Source organism: Equus przewalskii, chromosome 4, assembly GCF_037783145.1.
Source record: "Equus przewalskii isolate Varuska chromosome 4, EquPr2, whole genome shotgun sequence".
In the NCBI taxonomy this organism is placed as follows: domain Eukaryota; kingdom Metazoa; phylum Chordata; class Mammalia; order Perissodactyla; family Equidae; genus Equus; species Equus przewalskii.
Window position 1 is genome coordinate 93,364,261 of NC_091834.1, and position 20,456 is coordinate 93,384,716.

The window sequence follows — 20,456 nt, forward strand, 5'->3', positions numbered from 1 at the left end:
ACTTGTCCAGATGTGGGCTGTGTGCTGGGAGTGAGGGGGGTGACGGGCCTCTAGGCCTGTCCTCCTGAAGGGGTCTTGGAACTCAGTCTCAAGGGGCGAGTCGGGCTTGTGTGAGCGTAGTCCTTTCTGGAGCTCATTGGAAATCCCTTTCCTCCTGGCTGGCTGGCTGGCTGGTGTGGGTGTGTGTGTGAGAGAGGGGTGAGTGTGGGTGTGGGTGGTGGGACAGGGGGGCGGGACGGGCCTGGGAGGGAGAGAAGCGGTCTCTCTGCAGACCCTGCAGTTGGCTTTCTTCTGTTTTCTAGCTTCAAGTTTCCAGCCTTCTCTCCAATGTCTTTAAGTTACTGATGACTCACAAGGTGAGGCCCCAGGTGGAGCTGAGCCTCCTGCCCGGTGAGGCTGGAGGTGGGGTCTCCAGGGAGCCAGTGGTGGGCACAGGGTGGTGAGAGGTACTCCCCTTCAGGAGATCTCATTTTCGCACCACTCCATTTGCATGAAGAGTGCTGTTTCTGTCTCCTGACATGGGAATAGCAGAGTCTTTCCTTCGTCACACTGTTAGTCTCTGTCATTTTATGCTGTCTAAGGATCTGTGACTCCACTTAAAGTGATACATCAGGGGTGACAAGAACAAACCCTCTGGCCGGCTGGTGCAGAATTCTCCACCAGAACTCTTAACTATGGAAAAATGGATTAACAAATGTAGAAAAGGTCTGACTCCCGCCTTTTCCTTCCCCAGCTCACATTAATGGCACCTGGTATTAACGTGTCAGACTCAGGCAGCTCTCTCCTGCATGGCGTAAAGTCCTGGGGTTGGGGGGCCCCAAAGGGAGGTGCCTCTTGTCCCGGTGCATTCAGAGGCCCCTGTGGGGCTGTCCTAGCCTCTGCCTCCTGCCCCCTGTCCTTTGGAAGGAGGTGGCCTCATAGTGTATCACCTTGGCCGTGGCCCCAGCTTTGTCTCCTGGTGATGGAGTGTGGTCTTGGGCCACTCTTCAAAGTACAGCTGCCAGCCGGGGGGTACTGTATTGACGGTGGGGAAGGGAAGATTCTCGTCCGAAGGCCTTCCCTGTCTTTTCTCTTGAGGTCCTGCAATCTGATAATGAGACACCCACGGAGAAGGCAGCCATTTGGCAAGGATCATAACATAGAATTAAGAGTTAGACAGCTGTCTAGTCCAGTGCCTTCATCTTACAGAAGGTGCAGTGGAGGCACGGCAGTCAGCTCATCGGGTGGGGTCAGGCTTCAGAGGCAGAGCCAGGAGTTGACATGTGACCCAGGTCACTCAGTCCACTGCTCCTTCTGCTGCTCCAAAACCACTCCATGGTAGCCATGTGCTTGGGACAAACAGACACACAGACTAAGGGACTCACTGAGTATGCTGCGGACACGTGTTGACCACAGAGACAGCTAGCATGCCTGGGAAGCCAACTCCCCCGGGAGCTGCTGTGCTGGGGGCTTTCCATCCGTTTCTCACTGAAATCTCAGGACAGTCCCATGGGCGGTATGATCCCCATTGTATTATCCTCACCTGGAGACGGGGGCACAGAGAGGTTAAGTAACTCCCCAGGTCCCACCCACAGTGCCCGGTGGAGCCAAGGTCTGTCTCTCTGACCTAGGGTTAGATTTGTTGGAATTTTTGTTTGTTTTTAGTTTTTGGTGAAAAACTTTTGACAAGTTCTATTTTAAAAACAATTTAAATACCACCTTAGGATTGGGGAAAGCTTTAGTCATCGCTAGGAAGTTGGCTTGGGGAGAACTTGGAATGAACAGACACTCCTGGGAGTTCAGTTTACAGGATGTGGAGCAGGGGGCTGAGGCTCACATCCAGCTCCTTTGCCCACCCACTGTGACCTGCGCGAGCCTCTCCAAGCCCACAGGGCCACTATGAGGGCCACCTGAGGCCATGACGATAGTAATCACAGCAAAGCGCCATGAGCTCTCTATGTGCTCAGTGGTACCTAATTTAGCTACATAACATCTATCACTATCCACTTTAATCCCAGCATTCCTCAAGGCAAGCACCAATGCCAGAAGACCAAGCAACTTGCCCTTGGCCACATGGTCCCCGTGGCAGTGCCAGGACCCCGTGCCAGTGGGCTGACCACGCAGCCCCCACTCCTCACCGTCTGTTCTCCTGCCTCCTGTGTTCTTCCTGTGCACACAGCCTTCCTTACACACAGCGTGGGACACACGGTTAAGAGCTCCTTGAAGTTTCTGTTGTCATTGTTATTCCCAGGATGGAAGAGCTGGCCTAGGACAGCTGTTGTATTCTAAGCACTTCACCAGGCACTTAATTTTTTTTTTTTAAAGATTTTATTTTTCCTTTTTCTCCCAAAGCCCCCTGGTACATAGATGTTTTATTTTTAGTTGTGGGTCCTTCTAGTTGTGGCATGTGGGATGCTGCCTCAGCACCGCTTGACGAGTGGTGCCATGTCCGTGCCCAGGATTAAAAAAATGTTTAAAAAACTTTAATTGTGGCAAAAAGTTACATAAAATTTACCCCCAACCATCTCTAAGTGCATAGTTCAGCAGTGTCAACTATATTCACATTGTTGTGTCACAGATTTCTAGAACTTTCTCATCTTGCAAAACTGAAACTCTAAACCCATTGAAGTTAACTCCCAAATTCTCCCTCTGCCCCGTCCCTGGCAACCCCCATTCTTCTTTCTGCTTCCATCATTTTGACTATCCAGATATCCTGTATAAGTAGAATCATACAGTATTTGTCCTTTTGTGACTGGCTTATTTCACTCAATGTAATGTCCTCAAGGTTCATCCATGTTGTAGCCTATGACAGGATTTCCTTCTTTTTGAAGACTGAATAATATTCCACTATACGCATCCATCCATGGCCATTTGGGCCCCTTCTATCTCTTGGCTATTGTGAATCATGCTGCAGTGAAAATAGGTGTGCAAATCTCTCTTCAAGGTCCCGCTTTGACTTCTTCTGGAATATATATATACCCAGAAGTGGGATTGCTGGATCTTCGGGTGTTTTTTTAAGTTCTTGAGGAACCACCATCCTGTTTTCCTTAGCAGCCGTGCCATTTTACATTCGTGTCAGCTGTATACAAGGGTTCCTATTCTCTACATCCTCCCCAACACTTGGTATTTTCTACTTTTTTTATAATGGTCATCTTAATGAGTGTGAGGTGATATCTCATTGTGATTTTGATTGCATTTCTCTAAGGATTAGTGATGTTCAGCATCTTTTCATATGCTTGTTGGCCATTTGTGTATCTTCTTTGGAGAAATGTCTATTCAGGTGGCACTTAATTTTTTAATAAAACATTCGACAGAAAAATAGAAGTAGAAAGAATACAACAAACCTGAAGAACTCACCACTCAGCTTAAGAATGAAAGCGTTCCCAATAACATCGAAGCCTAGGTCCCCACCCCCGACCCCACCCTAACCCCTGAACAGAGCATGGTGCCTCAGGGTCCTCTGTCCACCCCCTCAAGTCCCAGCTCCAAGTGCCCGAGCTGCTCCCAGGAGCCTGCTGCTTTCTCCTGATCAGCCCGTCTGACCCTCCAGATGACTCTCCAGGCCTTAACAGAGACAGATACTCTTTCATTTTAACAATGATTATTACCCCGTGAGTCAACCTTCCATTTCCTGACCTTCTGTCCCCTTGGGAACAGATTCTTGTTCTTCTAGGTTCAAATCCTGGCTCTACTCATCCTCACCCAGCGGCCTTGAGCAAATGACTTAACCACCCTGAGCCTCAGCTTCCTTATCTATAGAATAAGGAAAATGATAGTACTTTTGAGGATTAACTGAGTAATCAATGTAAAGTGCTATTACTCTTAACCCAGCTCCAAAGGGGAGAAGCGCTGCCATGTAAGAGCAAAGCCAGTTGTGTGGGGTCTATTAGAAAAGGCTACAGTAGATTTTGAAGAATGACCCTTATTTAGATTTATAGTTTCTGATATATCTGTGAAAATATTTTAATTATTTTTAAGTCATTCATACACACACATACACTCCTAGAAAAGTACACACCGCATCCCCCAGGTTTTCCCTTCATATTTCTAGTAGAAGGAGGTTGGTGAGTCGATGAGATGCAGGGAAATGATGAGGTAGGGAAAAGAATGTCAGGTAGACAGTAAAAAGCACATGGGCAGGTACAAGAGGCCGAGGGGACAGTGACGTGGGTACCCAGGATACTCTCTGTATCATTGGGCTGCGGAAAGAACCACTGTTTTTCTGTTTCAGGTAAAGCTTGAGAGCAACTTTGCCTCAATTGTGTTTGCCATCATGGTGTTGGAGGGGCTTGGCCGCTCGCTGGACCCCAAACTGGACATCCTGGAGGCAGCAAAGCCCTTCCTTCTGAAAGGACCAGCGTCCTCCCGCTGATGGCAGCGGCATGGGTGGCGTGGGCCTCTGTCTCAGGACTGGAGGCCGCTCCCAGTGGCCTCTACTGTGGCAGCTGGAATGTGTTAAAATTGGGATGCGTGGAGGGCATACCAGTGCCTTTCACTCTGGTTCGGGTTGAGGCATCTGTTTTTAAAGCTTTGGGTTATTTGAGGAAGTAAAGCGAGGGAAGGGTCCTATCCATTCAGTCATCAGAGCTGCTCCTGGTGTCAGGGAGACTGTAATTCAGGGATAATGTTCTGTGGAGGAGGACGAATAAACTTCGTTATTTTGTTTTCTTGTTTTTTCTCTTCTCTTCCTAACCCTCTCCACTCCCTGATCAGGTGGGTCAGGCTGGTCATTCCCAGACTCTGATATCTAGGTTAGAAAATGTCACAGAATCCTGTAGACCCATGGCTTCCAAATGTTTTTGATTATCTACCCTATTGGTAAATAGTTGAACATAGGGGCTGGCCGGGCGGTGCAGTGGTTAAGTTCACATGCTCTGCTTCAGCGGCCCTGGGTTCACTGGTTTGGATCCTGGGCACGGACCTACATACCACTTATCAAGCCATGCTATAGCAGGTGTCCCACATACAAAATAGAGGAAGATGGGCATGGATGTTAGCTCAGGGCCAGTCTTCCTCAGCAAAAAAAGAGAAGGACTGATGGCAGATATTAGCTCAAGGCTAATCTTCCTCAAAAAAAAAAAAGTAAAATAGTTGAATATATTTATATATACGTGCACATATATAATTTGTCTATAAGTTTTATACAGTTGGTACACCACTAGCAAATCTCTGGAGGCACAATATACACTTAGAGCAAATTCCACTGTACTTCACATTATCTTCTTGATAATTTTTAATATTTTTTGTCAACCTCTTGCTAAATTTTATTACAAGGTAAAAAAACCCCAACAATGATTAATTGGTCGACAAACTAGGGACAGGAGCAGAATCAGCTCCGCCATTTTCTTAAAGTTCTGTGCTTGCACATTGTCGTTCAGATTGCAGTTTCTCTGAGCAATGCTCAGGCCCTTGTCTGTTTATCCAGGGTCAATTTTGGTTAATATTAATATATACGTAATATAATCAGTCCTGTTAGCTGGGGCTTGAACCCTACAGCAGCACCCAGTGACGCTCCAGCAGTGTATTAAGGGGTGGCAGCCGCGGCCTGCCGCTCTGTGCTGGGCCCACCCCTGGACTGTTCTCTCAAAGCTGACCTGATGTGTGGCCGGCCCACATGGACTGAGAGGCTTCCGGGTCACATTGTAGAGTGGATATTGGTAAAGATTAGTTTCTTATTTTTCTGGATAAAAATAGTATTTTCTCCCATATCCCAGAGGATTCTCTTGCTCATTTTGGAGACCAACGACTCTAGACAGTGAGTGGACAGTCAAGCCTTTCTGCTCTCTGAAAGTCCTGCTCTGGCCACAGGGCTAGATTCCTCCATTCTTTCCATCTCAAGAATAAAGTTCCTCATTTCTGTCCTACAGGGAGCAATTGAGGTTTAGGTGGACAGAGATTCCTTCGGGACAGACTTTTTCAGAGGGGTGGAGATGTTATTTCTACTTCCCAGGTCTTGAGGGAAGAGCATTCTAGTCAGGTAGTGAAAGGGCGCAGTGGCTCCAAGGTGGCTGGGAGTGGGCAGTGGCACTGCTTAGCTCCCTCGTCATGGGCACACAGCCAGACACATGGCTCCTCGTGCCAAGTGCACATACACTTACCCTGTGGGGTGAGAGAGGGGCACAAACACAGAGCAGGCGCTTCCCTGAGCTTACACCAGCGCCACAGAGCCCTTCCTTAAAGCCAATGGATTTCATCAAGCCATTTGTGGCACGTATTAGTCATCTATTAGTGCATACAAACTACTGCAAAACTTAGTGGCTTAGAACAACATTTACTACACAGTGTCTGCAGGTGAGAGATCTGGGTGCAGCTTAGCTGGGCCCGCCGCTCAGGGTCTTGCACAGGCTGCAGACATCCTGAGGCTCCACTGTGGTGGGTCTGATCCCAAGCTCACTCATGATTCAGTTCCCCGTGGGCCGTTGGACCGAGGGCCTCAGTTCCTTAGGAGCTGTTACAGCATCAACAGAAAACAAAGAGGCTGCATTGAAGAGGAAAAAATGGTTAATGGGTGTGCTTTAATATAGGTAACTTGTTGATTTTTAAAATAAGTTATCTTAAAATGCTGAATTTGTTTTATAATTTTCTTAAGGAGAAAAGGCTACCTCCTTGGGTATAAGTGGATGAAATGGCGGGACAGCATTTCCCCCGAGGAGAGATCACAGCTCAATCCCCTCTAATGTGGAAAGTACAAGGTTGGTTTCTGTGTTACTAAAACCACTGGAAAGAAGAGTTCCTTTCTTTCTAAGACTCATGGGGAAAGGGAGATCCAGCAAGCCTTTAAAAGTAGGAAATTAAATAAATACCAAGTTGAGTGGATAAAAGTGGTGTTTTCCCTCATTCTCTTGCCTTGTTAGGGCTGGGCATCCTTTCCCTCACCTTCTAAACTGCATCCATCACACAGGGTGCTTGCAGGAGCACCAAAGAGGGCCATGAGGCAACCCGTAAAGGCAGTGAGGGATTTCTGCCCTCGGAGTTCTTAGAACCTGTTGGCAAAAGAAATATGCATCCTTGTCACAAAGTTAAAAGAGTTTACTGATTGGGACCATGAACTTTTTATAGTAAAAAGTCAGAATTTGTGATGCAAAACAAAAGAGCTAAGGACCTTACAAATAACCTAAGATGATTATTGCTTTAAATGCAGGCAAGCATTGCAGTTAAACCTTTTTCATTTTGTAATTCAGCAAGAAAGATTAGGATGAGTGAATTTTAGTTCACCCAAATAGCTTTTGCTCCCAGGAAAGGAAAGTTTAACAAAGGAATAAAAATTTCCTGAGTACATGCTGTGGGCCAGGTACTCTCTTAAATGACACCTCTGATGAGGGGCATTGATGCCCAGAGAAGTAAAGTGATTTGTGCAAATTCACAGAGCAGAGCTGAGGTCTGAACTCCAGATCTTCAGACTCCCAAGTGCTATGCCCTTCTTGGTTTAAGCTGTGCTTTTTGTATGTATGCACAGAAAAATGCTTGGAACAATGCTTGGATCATAGCATTGTTTTTTGTTAGGAGTAAGGCAGCTGTGGAGATTGGGCAGTGAGCTCCCAAAGAAGGACAGAAAGCCCTCTCCTCTCACTTCATGAACTTCCTATCATAGTGTTTGGTACATGTCACCAGAAGGGGTAAGTGGTGAAGGGTAGCCTCGAGAAAGCCACGCTGGTGCATATCAACTGGAAAGTCAGCTTTCATCCAGAAAACAGTAGATTCTTTCCTCTAACTTATATACTTAGAAGTTAGGAGGGCAAGAGAAGAGGGGGAGAGAGTCCTACAAGGCCAGAGGGTCAATCAAGAGGCTGTTCACAAGGGCACGAGGTAGTTAGGCAATCACAACCTTCCGCGGGCCTCTCACCAGGGAGAGAGGGTTCCCGTTACAGAGCATGTGGCTGCCCATATCTTGGCACAGGAGTAAGCCTTATCAGTTATATTCAATGCACTCAAATCCCTAAATTCAGGGCTGCATTTCTCTCCATAAATATCCTATTTTTCACACTTGTGACTCTGTTTGTGAGGTCTTCAGTGCTTAACAAGTGACCCATTTCAAATCGAAATCTCCAAGGTGTGAGGCTGGCAGGCTGAGCTTATAATTTAATCAACCTGGAGGTTCTTAGGAAAATTAGAACCCATAAGTGGAGACCCTAAGAATTCTGGGAGAGTGGTTTAGAGAAAGTCGGAGTCCACTCAGGATTTAATAGAAGGTAATATTAAGAGACAAAAGCCGAGAATCCAGGGCTGGCTCGAGATCAAGGAATTAGGAGCACTGAATAAACTGGAGGCTGTGCTAAAATGCACATTCCTTGGCTCCACTCCAGATTTAAGAGAATCTGTGGTCGGAATCCACAGGTGATTCCACCACCAGTCCATGTACTATTTGGGAACCACTGGCTGCCAGTTTGCAGAACAACAATAAAACAATGAAGACTTTAAAGATACCGTTCTGACCCTCTTGCAGGAGAGAAGAGTACAAAGGACTGGCTTTGGGAGGGACCACTGGTTCAGAATGGATTTGGCAGCCTAAGAGGGTCGGGAAGGCAGTTAATTCAGGAGGAGCAGACAGTGGCCGGTCCAGGTGGAAAAATACCGTCTAGATCAGCACAGGCAGGACGGAACGAGTTCAGACTCGGTGTGAGTTTCTTAGCACACGTAACAGAGCCGGTCCTCTCAAGCGGAGCGCGGAGCCCGGGCCCCGGGGCGTCCCCATCGCCCTCCAGGAGGCACGCCCATCCCAGGGCGAAGGGTGTGGCTCCGCCCAGCGGAGCTCTGCAAGACCGGCTCTTAGCAACGCCTAAGCCCGCCAGCACCATTCAGAGTGCGCCTCCCACCATCTGAGCCAGGACTCGCCGGGTCCCTCTGTGCAGACAGCGCTCTCGGACAGCGGCCCTGGAGGCCCTCCCCAACGAGGACTGAAACGCAAACTTGAGACACAACAGCTGCTTCCCTCCCTCCCATACGACACCCTCGGGGGAGATGGGCGGGGCGACGCCCCTGGCGTCACGGGGCGGGGCGTCGGGGGGAAGTGACGTAAAGGCGGCGGCGCGGCTGGGGACCCCTGTCTGGAGGCGAGCTGCCATGTCTTCTCTGACGCGGGTGGCGCCGTTCGTTCGCCTTGGAGGCCGCCTCTTCCTAGGCCGCCGCGTACGGGCGGCTGGAGGCGGTGGAGTCCGTCAGTGAGTGTTGGCTTGGGGTGAGGGCCACGCCTGCTTTTAACGGAAAGAGCCAGTCTCCGGGTTACGGTCACCTTGACGCCGGTCACCTGGGGCGCATCAGTGCCTGTAGCAACCTCCTCCCCGAGGCATGCTGGGGCTTGTAGTCCGACGGCGCGTGGGGCAGTGCTTCCCTCCGGCTCCGCGGCGCCGGGCCCCGGAGAAGAGGGGGACCGTGCGGGCGTGGGAGACTCGGCTCGCTTGGCACATATCAAACACTGTGTGCCGGCCATCCCTGCACCAGGGGGAGCTGCCCTCGGGAAATTCACGGTTGAATGTGGAGATGAGCCGGAGCTCATCGGAAGCGAGAGCAGGAGTTGGGGAGGGGAGGGCGTTCCCGGCAGAGAAAGCACCTGTGTGGTGTGTTATGAAGCTCAAGGTGCGAGGCAGGGAGTGGCAGAGATGAGGCTGGAGACCTTGGGGCATTGGGAGGGAATGGTAGAGGGTCCTGATGCCTGGCTGAAGAATTTAGAACCGGGGCGGTAGCGGTCGTGGAGAGGTTTTAATTCTGTAATATCACAGGCTGCAGGCTGGAGAATTAGTTCTCTGAGGCATAGAAGTGGAGGCAACTACACAGAGCGCCGAAAGTGGGTGCTTGGGCAGTATCGGAATTTTTCTCTTTAAAAAACATACTTTAAGAGCAGTTTTAGGTTCACACCAAAATTGAGCGGAAGGTACAGGGATTTCCCATATCTCCCTGTCCCCCACATGCATAGCCTTCTCCATTATCAACATCCTCCCCTAGAGTGGTACATTTATTAAAATTGATGAGCTTACATTGACATTATCGTCACCCAAAGTCCATCGTTTACATTAGGGTTCACTCTTGCAATACCAGAATTTAAGAGAGTGAGCAAAGAAGAGTCACTCATGAGGCGGCTGAAGAAGCCGACTGGAGAGTGTAGTGCTGGGAAGCCAAGGGGAGGGCACACCTGCCAAAATCGAGTGGGTAATGCAGAGAGATTGGTAAGAGCAGGACTAAAAATAGTACATTGGATTTTCCCAGGTGATGTTCGAGGCCTCTTCGACCGGCATCTGCACTTTACCAAGAGGCAGCGCAGGATGGTGGTTAAAAGCAGGGTTCTGGCCCCAGACTGCTTGGAGTGAAATCCCACCTCTGTCACATATTAGCTGTCTGACCTTGGAAAAGTTTTCTGATCTCTTAATTCTTCAGTTTTCTCATCCATATAATGGGGATAATAATGTCGATTTCCAGGGAACCAAATGAATTATAATTCTCTGAAGTGTTTTAAGACAGTTGCCTGTGCCTAGTAAGGAACATGCAAATTTTATTTAACTGTTGTTTTTATTAGGGAACTGAGACTCAGGAAAATTAAAGGAGTGACTTGCCTAAAGTCACCTGTAAATCAAGGTTATGGAGCTGGGATAGGTGTGGGGTGGGAAGAAGGAAAAGGCCTGTGTGACCTGAGCAAAGACAGCGATGGAGAGCCACTAGCAATAGCCCTTGACCCTGCATAAGGAGACTGGGAGGTGCTCCCCTTCAATGAAGTCTTGGTACTTTTTATAACATACACTTATTTGACAGTGTGTGTGATAATTAAATGAATAAGTATTTATGGAGCATCATCTAGATGCCAGGATCCTTTCTAGGTGCTGAGGATAGAGCAGAACACACGAAAGATAATGGAGCTTACGTTCTGGGGAAAGAACGCAAAGAAGTAGAGAACATGTTGAGGTACTCTAAGTGGCATGAAGACAGTAAAGCCTGGGGTGGAGGTGGATGGGTTACCGTACCTAGGATGATGTGGGAATGCGTGCCTGCGCGTCTGATTTGAACTGGGACCTGAGTGATGAGAAGCCAGCTGCACAAAGATGCGAGGAGGGGCCTTTCAGATGATGAAGACAGCAAGTGTAGAGGCTCTGAGTGCTGACGATGGGCAAGCAAGCCGGTGAGGCTGGAGAGCGATGAGCAAAGGGTAGGGTGGTGGAGGTGAGGTCCGAGACGTGGGGAGATGGGATGACGACACGACACATGACCAGATTAGGGGGACCCTGTAGCGTCGGGGGTTTTATTCTAAGGATGATGAAGGGAAGCCATTCGAGGCTTTTAAGCAGGAGAGTAATATGATCTGGTTTATGTTTTTAAAATGTAACTTTTGCAGAGAGTTATGATGCATTTTTGTTTTCAAACTTGACACTTAAAAATCCTGGGTTGAAACTGCCATTATTTCTTTAGATATTGTTTCTTCTGCATTCTGTTTTCTCCTTATGGGGCAAGAATTGGGCGTGTCGGGTTTTCTCATCCTCCTCACCTGCTTTTCATATTTCTTAGTTGTGTCTAAACCAGGCTTTAATGCTTTTTATTTCAAATGGTTACATTTTTATTTCTAGAAATTGTGTGGTTTTTTTTTCAAACTTATTTGTTCTTTATAGTTTCTTTTTGTTTGTTCTTAATCTCACACTTCTTTTTATTTAAAAATGACTTATTTTGTTTTCTGTATTATAAATTGTCGCTTTCCACTGTGGAAGTCTCGTGGATTTGGTACTGCTGTTTTGCTGATTCTCACTCATAGTGTCTTATTTCCTTGTAATTTTTGACTGTGAGCTGCTCATTTTCCCTGGAACTTGTATCTGCTGGAATTCTTTGAGGTGTTGCTCCTTGAGGGTGTTACGAATCCAAGATGACTTTAAACTGTTGGCTTAGGAGTGTTTTGGAACACACAGGTCCAGCCCAGGTGGTGTGAATTTGGGTGCAGATCCACCTGATCCCCGGTTTCTGGTAACAAATTCCTGTTCCCTCCTTCCTGGCAGGTTTATTTCTCATTCACCCTTATATGGTGGGTCTGCAACTTTATTCAGGGTCTACTAACTAGACCCCTTATCTTGGGTGGGCACCAGGCGGCTTCTCCTGTCCTCCACACCCCATGTGGCTGTCCACATGGAGGTTAAAGACTCCAGGGCATGGCAGAAACCCTCAGGGTGAATGCCAGCTTCGGTGCTTGCAGAGTTTCCAGGCCTTGTTTTTACTTGGATTTTACCCTGGTAGATTCCTTCCTTGTGTGCCTGGTCAGTGATGTATTTAAAATATATATGTTTTTAGGGGCTAGCCCGGCGGCGCAGTGGTTAAGTGCGCACGTTCCCCTTTGGCGGCCCGGGGTTTGCTGGTTCAGATCCCAGGTGTGGATATGGCACCCCTAGGCAAGCCATGCTGTGGTAGGCGTCCCACATATAAACTAGAGGATGATGGGCACCGATGTGAGCTCAGGGCCAGCCTTCCTCAGCAAAAAGAGGAGGATTGGCAGCAGATGTTAGCTCAGGGCTAATCCTCCTCCTCCTAAAAAAAAATGTTTTTAATTTCATCTGACATCGTAGTTTCAGTTTGGAGGGTTGTTCACTGTATCTCGTTTGTCACAGTGCAGTTAACAACCCGGCTTGGAACATAACACAGTCGGTTAGGCGTTTGTGGAATCTTTATATTCCGTAATTCTATGTCAGTATGGCAATTCTATGTCATCTGTTCCTTTTCTGTAATTTCAGTCTTTCAAATCTTTGTTCAAAAATATTTCCACCTTCAGTCAATGACTCACTTATTTCAAGTCATAGTAAAAACAACATGTCACTCTAGAAATAATGAAATGGGGAGAGTTCCTGGGAGTGGGTTTCGACTATAATTCTCAAATCTTATTTTAGTGAGTTTAACTGATGGGCCCTAATAACTAGAGTGTATCTAAAACTTATCGAGGAGGAAGCCTGTTGCAATATATTGACTACCCCTCATGGTTTGTATGTATCATGTATGTACAGTATCTGTATGCACAGTTAGGTCCTGAATAAACAGTGTCAAATAAAATTGGCATATGATGGCATTACAGAAACAGTGTGATAATATGTGATAATATATTCTTCAGGCTGTAAAGTGGTGATACTTGAGGGAGCCTTTTAAGTAATATGTGGTCACTGACAATAAATAGATACGTACACATATATGTATATACACACATGTATGCAAAAAGAATAAAAACCACCTCTTCTACCATCCATAGCTAATTACTAGTAATCTTTTATATAGAGCCTTCCAAATAAAAGTGTTATATATTGGATATTTACATAAAAATGGAATTTTATCACTTTAGCGTGGTAACACTGGTTTTATCAAGCTGATGGGAATTCTAGTTAACAGTTGTGTCTTTGATTCATAAAATGAGAAAATTATTAATGTTTGTTTGCGGGCAGTATTTAAGAGCTCGGGCTTTGCCATCAAACAATACCCCAGTGTCCTCATTTGTAAACATTAATAACCATAGGATCTGTCTCAGAAGGTTGTTATGAAAATTAAATGATAATGCATATAAAATGCTTAGTGTGGTGCCTGGCACATGGTAAACACTTAATAAATAATAACTTACTCATCTTTTAGGGTGAGAGAGGATAATAAACAGGGTACTAGCTAATATGTATAAAGAACCATAGAAATAATTAATGTTCACAAATCTACACATTTTGAAGAAATTTTAGTGCAGTTTTGGCACAGGTATTTATTCCCATATTGCAGAAAAGAGAACATTGTTTTATAAGCTGATTCTTACCTGGACTGAAACTTGTGAACATATTTTATATAAGAATTCTCTTTAAATTTCTGTGTCCATTTCTTTGTGGTAGTGTATGTATAGCTGCTGAATAGGACTTGAAAGTAGTCCCATTAAGTGCAAATTATATTATTTAAATTAGATTCAACCCATAATAATTCTAATCCAGCTGAATAAACTGAGTCTAGCCTTTATGGATTGTATGCAACAGCTCGTCAACAGTATCTAAATGAAAAAGCAAAAATCAGAAAAACTTGTGGAAACTTAGTGTTTAAAGCTCTTTGCTTTGTTCTGAGCTATTAGCTTATTAAAAAGGATTTGCTGGGTCCTCTTTCCCATCTGGTGGTCTTTTAATAAATACTGTAATAGCACCGAAGACATAATTTGCCTTTGAAATAGGCTAAACAGAACAAAATTGATTCGCTGATTTGTTTTTCTGGGTCGGCTGGTGACCTGCTACTACAGGTTCACAATCCCTTACCAAAGCCCCATCAACACATTGGTATTTATGGTGTAAAACACATGAATATTCACTAAATGAAAATCATAATTAACCTTTTGTCAATTCAGGCCAGTTTTTGCTGCTACACAAGTTTAAAGCAAGCTTATGAAAACGGAGTATTTTGAGGTATTGTGGAGCTCTCTCATTCTGTATTTCGTAGAGGAGATGAGAAATGTCAGGTTTAGTTTCTGGATGTTACTCGGTTTTGGAGGACTTCATACGCTGAAGATATAGCAAGCCGCTTACCTCTCTGTTTTGTCTCGTAGTGCCGGTGGCGACGTGCACATCCAGCCCCGGTACAGGCAGTTTCCCCAGCTGACCAGATCCCAAGTGATCCAGGCCGAGTTCTTCAGTGCAACCATGTGGTTCTGGATTCTCTGGCGCTTTTGGCACGACTCAGACGCTGTACTGGTAAGTGCAGGAGAGGGATTCTTATCCTTTTTTTGGGTGGGGGGAGGGAAGATGTGTTAATAGCTTAGCTTGTCTTTTTTCTGTTTGTGGACCCTTTTCCTATCTGGATACATCCCTTCACCACGCTGTCCTTTCTATAGATGCAGGAATCCTGTTATTTAATGAAGCATTGTAGCTGGCCTTTTCTGCTCAAGGTGTACATGTAGGTGGTCCGTGTCTCATGGTTTCTGTTAGGTTGCCATATTTGGAAGGGAGATTGGAAACTAATTCTTTTACGTTCTGAACTAGGGGTTCATTGGTGGGTTAAATTTCACACTTAAATTCCTTTAAATGATGAATGTCCTCTAGCCTGTCCAGAGGCCCAAAGCAGCCAGGTTGGGGTGGGCTAGTGTGTCTTGAGGAGGGAAGTTAGTTACTGGTGACTTTCTAACATGTCATTAGCCTCAATGGAGCTTTTATCACATTTGCACTGGCCCTCTTCTCTAGGCGATTCCATCTTTAAGCCATTAAAAATCTGCTTGTTGATCCAGAATACTTTGAAGTTTAGTAAATTTGGTTTTGTTTTTAGGATAGGAAAAAAACCTTAAACAGTGTACAAATTTTAGGAGCATCAGGTTGATTAAGATCCCATTTTCTCTTGGAACTTCTCTGTGCCCTTGTCGCGCAGTGAGGAGCTGCTTAGTGTCTGAGCTGGGAGCACAGGGACACCCCTATCTCCTTGGAGGTCAGCTGTCAGGAGTAGATACGGCTGTTTGGCATGAGGCGATGATGCAGCCAGAGAGGCCTCGATCAGGATTGAAGAGGGGGGAGTTCACCTGAGGCTCCCAGATCTCCCAGCAGGAATGACAGGACAGTGAGACATTTGTTATGCTTTGCCAGGGTGTCACGACACTGTTGAGATGTGGGGTATCTGAAATCTGTTGCCTCCATTCCCCCTCCCCTCCATCACAAACACGTACTCAAATGCCAGCTCAGGCTGGGAGCTCCAAAATGGGCAGGCTTTTCACGTTGAGGCCACAGCCTATGTTAACAGATTGAAGAACAGCTGGACCATCAAAGAGTTAAAGTAGTAGAATTTGTTCTGTGTATGTCAAGGGCCGTGTATGTGACAGCCTCATCACATTTTTTTCCTTCCAAGTTCTTTTTAAATTTAATTAGCTGTATGGAGTATAGATCTTGACTTTTTTTAATGGTTGTCGCCAGGGTCACTTTCCATATCCAGATCCTTCTCAGTGGACGGATGAGGAATTAGGCATCCTTCCTGATGATGAAGACTGAAAGTGCAGACTCAGCTCTTTCCAAGTGGGTTGGCCCCAATTCCTAATTTTTTAAAGTTACATTTACCTTTTGTCGATAAACATGTTTTGACTTTGCACCTATGATGGTCTCTAAGAAACAGTGCATTTTCTAACAGCCTGAAGAACAATTAACTATATCTGATGTGTCTTAATTTCTGCCTTGAGTATTTTCACATTTGCTGTCTTTCTCCCTCCCCCTCCACTTTTGGTCTCATCTTCTTTTTCATTGTATGTTTTAAAAAATTCTTTTTTCCTAAGTTATGTTATAATTTAGGGTCCCATTTATCCATCTATTGATCAAAGACCAAACTCTGCACAGGGATCACAGGGGTGGACTAGACAGGTGTGGAGCTTATAGTTGTAAGAATACGGTGTTCTACCTTCAGCGTTTAAATGGAAACTTCCAGCATATGGGAATGTTATGATATGAAGTTGCAGGAAATTAACTCTTTAAACAGTAAAGGGTTATGGCCCTTTCATTTTCCAGATCAGGAAGTCAGAGTTTTTCTTCTTTCAAAAGGAAGGTACTAGGAGGAGTCCCTTTCCCACAGGCCCCACAGGGGTTAAGACATTCTCATTGAACATGTTCTTAAATTAATCATTGCAATTTAATAATTGCTGTCATTTGGAAATTGTTTTAAAGGATAGGGAGCCTTAAATGATAGTTGTTCCCATTAAATCATGCTGTTAATATTGCCATTATAATTTTAATTGGAAGCAGCTTATTGTCATGAAAATTACAGTAGATTTTGAGTATGTAGGGAAGAGGGGATGGGGAAAAAGTGTCAGCAAAGGGCAGGCAGTTAAGCTGTTTTACAGCTTTTGTGTCTAGCTTTGCTGTGGACAGTGAGAGGTCCCAGTCTTTACCAGGCCTCCTGCTTCTCTGTGTTGACCTGTCTGCTAGCACTAACCTCTTCCCGTCGTCTTAGAGATTTCCCAGTATTCCCACACACAATTATTAACATCTTGTTTTAGTGACTGGACTGTAAACCCTTTGAGAGAGCAAGGTAATATTGCTTCTCTCCTCTGTCACAAGGCTATTTACATGATTGGTGCTCAGCGAATGCCTGAATAATTGAATGAACATGAATTGTGGATTTGAATTATTGAAAATAAAAGTACTTAAAGCTTTCCACTTTTGTTTCTCTGCAGGGGCCAGGTGAGAATTTCAAGAAATTACAGACTTCATATTGTACATTAAAGTTGTAAATTAAAGTGTTTTGGTCAAGAATGAGGAACTGAGTTATGGATGTTTTCTAATAATGACAGCCCCCCTCATTTCCTGTGCTGCCAGCTGCTGTGATAATTGCTTACAGGCCCTGTCAGTGGATCCTCTTGCGTACTCCATGGCACAGATAGGTGTTAGCTCCATGCATCAGTGAGGACATCCAGGCTCAGGGAGATGCAGTAACTTGCTTAGCATCACACACTGATGAGTGGTGACATTAAGTCTGACCCCACACTTACTACAGTGTCATACACTCTGCCTCCTTAGCTAATGTCTTAGTCATACATATGTTGACAGTTAATGTGAAAACTCTTGCCATTTCTCTACTGGTATCTTCTTGCCCTGAGTATACAGAGGTTAGAGGTCAGCACAGTCCGTTTACTGTGTTTACGTATCTCTTGTGGGCTGGGCATTGTGTTGAGCATCCATTCGTGGAACTCGTTTAGAACACACTTCTAACTAGAAATTCTCAGGGCCAGAGGAATGGGAGACAAGGGTGAAATAGGATATTCCACTTTTTCTAAAATTTGTTTCAAAGTACTTTCCAACTTTTGCAGCATCACAATTCTGAGAATAGGTAGAACAGAATTTTCCTCTATCCACAGATGAAAATCTGCAGTATAGAGTGGCTTAATGACTTGCCCAGAAGCATAACTATTCATATTTTAATATAGGCTTTTGACCACCTAAGCCTTGAGAATACAATGCTAAACAAGACAGATAAGACTCTTTAGAGAGAACTTGGATTTTAGGAAGGGAAGACAGGCAATAAGTAAATAACTACATGAGGTTTACTAAGTGCTGTGAAGGAAATAACATGATGGGTGGGTGCTGATCTTCTGAGTGGGCGCGGAAGGCATTTGAGCTGAAACCTGAACCAGGAGGAGGAAGCAGCTGTGGGAGGGTCTGAGGGAAGAGTGCTCCAGGGACCAGGAACCGGAGAACCAAGGTCTAGGGTGGGACCAAGGTCACAGAAAGTCCAGTGGGGTTCTGGCAGGTGAGGAGAGGGTGGGCCTATGAGGTTAATAGGTCATGGTTACAGGTTTAGATTTTCTGTTAAACGCACTGAGAAGCCCCTGGCAGACTCTAAGCAGGGGGTTCTCTGATGCCAGTTCCCAGTCCTTAGGTTTCCCCTCCTTTAGTTCTCAGTTGTCAGAGCTAGCAAAATGGCAGCTAAAGCTGAAGCGGGTGGAAGAGTTTCACCCTGCCCCACAGCCAGCTCCAGCAGTCCTGACCTGCAGGGGGTGCTGGAGACACTGCCCTTGGTTTCGTGTTTACTCCCTTGTGTAAGAATGATCTGTCTCAGCTGATAAACACTTTGTTTTAAAAGACCGTCAGATCTCTTTGTACTTCTTGGGTCTCAGTTTTGTTGTTCTCTCCACCCTCGCCCCCCCATATCATAAAGTTTTTAAGGAAAGAATACTATCTATAACAGTGAACTCAAACAGGACAATCCCGTTAGCTCTTTTTCTTAGAAATCAATCAGAGTTGCTTGACTTGAATTAAAAGATAACCTTAAAAACAGCAGTCTTCTAAGCTCAGCCAGTGTGACTTCCACATACTGGATCCTCTTTCTTTTCCATACTTGGGCTGTGAAACCAATTTGAGCTGATGCAGAAATTGTCCCTAGCCTTCTCTCAAAGGAATGGGCTTCCTCTCTGCTATGTAGCTCGTGGAGAAATACTTAACGTGGGAGAGGGTGCCAAAGAGATGTTAAGTATATTTGATTGATGGCTATATATGGTTAAATAGTGAAAACTTAAGACTTACTATGGGAGGGGCCGGCCTGGTGGTGCAGCAGTTAAGTGCGCATGTTCTGCTTTGGTGGCCCAGGGTTCTCCAGTTCCGATCCTGGGTGCGCACATGGCACCACACGGCAAGCCATGCTGTGGCAGGCGTCCCACATATAAAGTAGAGGAAGATGGGCATGGATGTTAGCTCAGGGCCAGCCTTCCTTAGCAAAAAGAGGAGGATTGGCAGCAGTTAGCTCAGGGCTAATCCTCAAAAAAAAAAAAAAAAGACTTACTATGGGCCAGGCACTGTGGTAAACACTTTATATGTGTTAATTTATTAAATTCTCACATTCTTTCCATTTTACAGATGAGGAAGTTCAGCTATATACAGGTTAGGTAACTTGTGCAAGCTCATACAGCTGGTGAGAGCTGAGGTTCGGATCCTGGCTGGCTGGCTCTAGGTCAGGCCAGATTATCTGAGTCGGCACAGCATGGTCTACACCTTTTTGATCATGACTTATTAAGAATTTTACATTGTGACCTAGAATGTAAATATGCTTGTGTACACATATAAATAGTCCAAGTTTTATGAAACTACTTACCTGTGATGCACACTATTTTCTCTTTTATTCTACATAAAAAATAATGGTTGGTTGAGACTGATTTTACTACCCACTAATGGGTCTCAACCTGCCGTTTGAAAAACGGCCACAGTGCTTAAAGAACTTAGGCTCTGGAGTCAGACTTGCTGGAGCTGACTTAGAGCTCTCCCATTTACTTGCTGTAAGTTTGGGCAGAGTACCTTTTTGATCTGTGCCTCCATTTCCTCATTTATACAATGGATTAAATAGATTAAATGGGTCAGCATGGAAAGCCCTCAGAACTATGTCTGGTGTGAAGGAAATACTCTAAATGGAACCAACTGTTATTTCTAGACCACTGGGTCTAAGCTAAATTTCTAGTGACCCTTCGATCCCAGTTTGATTTTTATAGAAAAGCCTCCATATGGAGATAGACTAAGCTGTAAACAACATTCCAGCAGATGCAGTGCCCACCTGTCCCCTCCGCCTAAAACAAGATAGACATTTAGGATGCCTCTTTGTCCCTGATGAGTAGCTAAAAGTACATTCAAAGTAAGTTTTAGGGTGTGGCCTGGTAGATGGAGAGATGTATCTTCATAAATGGAAAGGTAGGTGGTGAAAGAATTATTGATGGCAACAGAGAAGATCAAGTGTCAAATTTTAACACACAAATTTGTAACTTTAGTAAGTTTCTTATGGAACCTTGAGTGTAAATAACACAATTGATTATCTAGTGAAGTTACGAGACAGGGAAGGTCCTGTATAAGGAACACCTGTTGTCTGCATGTTACTGGAAGGTACAGAAGTCATCTTGGTTCCACTTGCCCCTAGAACTATTCTGTAAAAGAGGTCAACCCAATTGCCTGCTGCCGCCATCTCATCAGGAGTGTCAACGGGGACAGTGTGCAGTGGAGGAAATGGAAGCTGCCTGAGCTGGTGCTGACCTGCCTCAGCAGCTGGGCCTTTGCCTTTTGTCACCTACA

The 20,456-nt window shown here is 45.4% G+C and overlaps 2 protein-coding genes and 1 long non-coding RNA gene across 6 annotated transcripts in view; 2 read left to right on the forward strand and 1 right to left on the reverse strand.

Moving 5' to 3' along the window:
• The window catches only part of ADCK2 (aarF domain containing kinase 2), a 20,681-nt gene extending 13,881 nt beyond the window's left edge, over positions 1–6,800 (forward strand). For 2 of the 4 annotated variants that reach the window (XM_008526800.2, XM_008526801.2), the window contains 2 exons: positions 303–356; positions 4,211–4,643. In XM_008526800.2, coding sequence (XP_008525022.1) covers positions 303–356; positions 4,211–4,351 — 195 coding nt within the window. In that variant the 3' untranslated portion in view covers positions 4,352–4,643. Of the gene's footprint in view, positions 1–302; positions 357–4,210; positions 4,644–6,568 lie in introns of those variants that run through there. The other 2 variants (XM_008526802.2, XM_070617983.1) reach the window with 1 other exon arrangement.
• On the reverse strand, positions 5,083–8,715 carry LOC103555334 (uncharacterized). Its single transcript, XR_545987.2, has 3 exons — positions 8,552–8,715; positions 6,856–6,962; positions 5,083–6,457 (listed from the first exon to the last, which is right to left on the reverse strand). It is a non-coding gene; the product is annotated as an uncharacterized lncRNA (long non-coding RNA).
• On the forward strand, positions 8,643–17,165 carry NDUFB2 (NADH:ubiquinone oxidoreductase subunit B2). Its single transcript, XM_008526803.2, has 4 exons — positions 8,643–9,137; positions 14,489–14,633; positions 15,837–15,935; positions 17,084–17,165. The coding sequence occupies exons 1-3, from the start codon at positions 8,938–8,940 to the stop codon at positions 15,909–15,911; spliced, it is 420 nt and encodes a 139-aa protein (XP_008525025.1). The 5' UTR covers positions 8,643–8,937; the 3' UTR covers positions 15,912–15,935; positions 17,084–17,165.
• Positions 17,166–20,456: the final 3,291 nt, after the last annotated feature.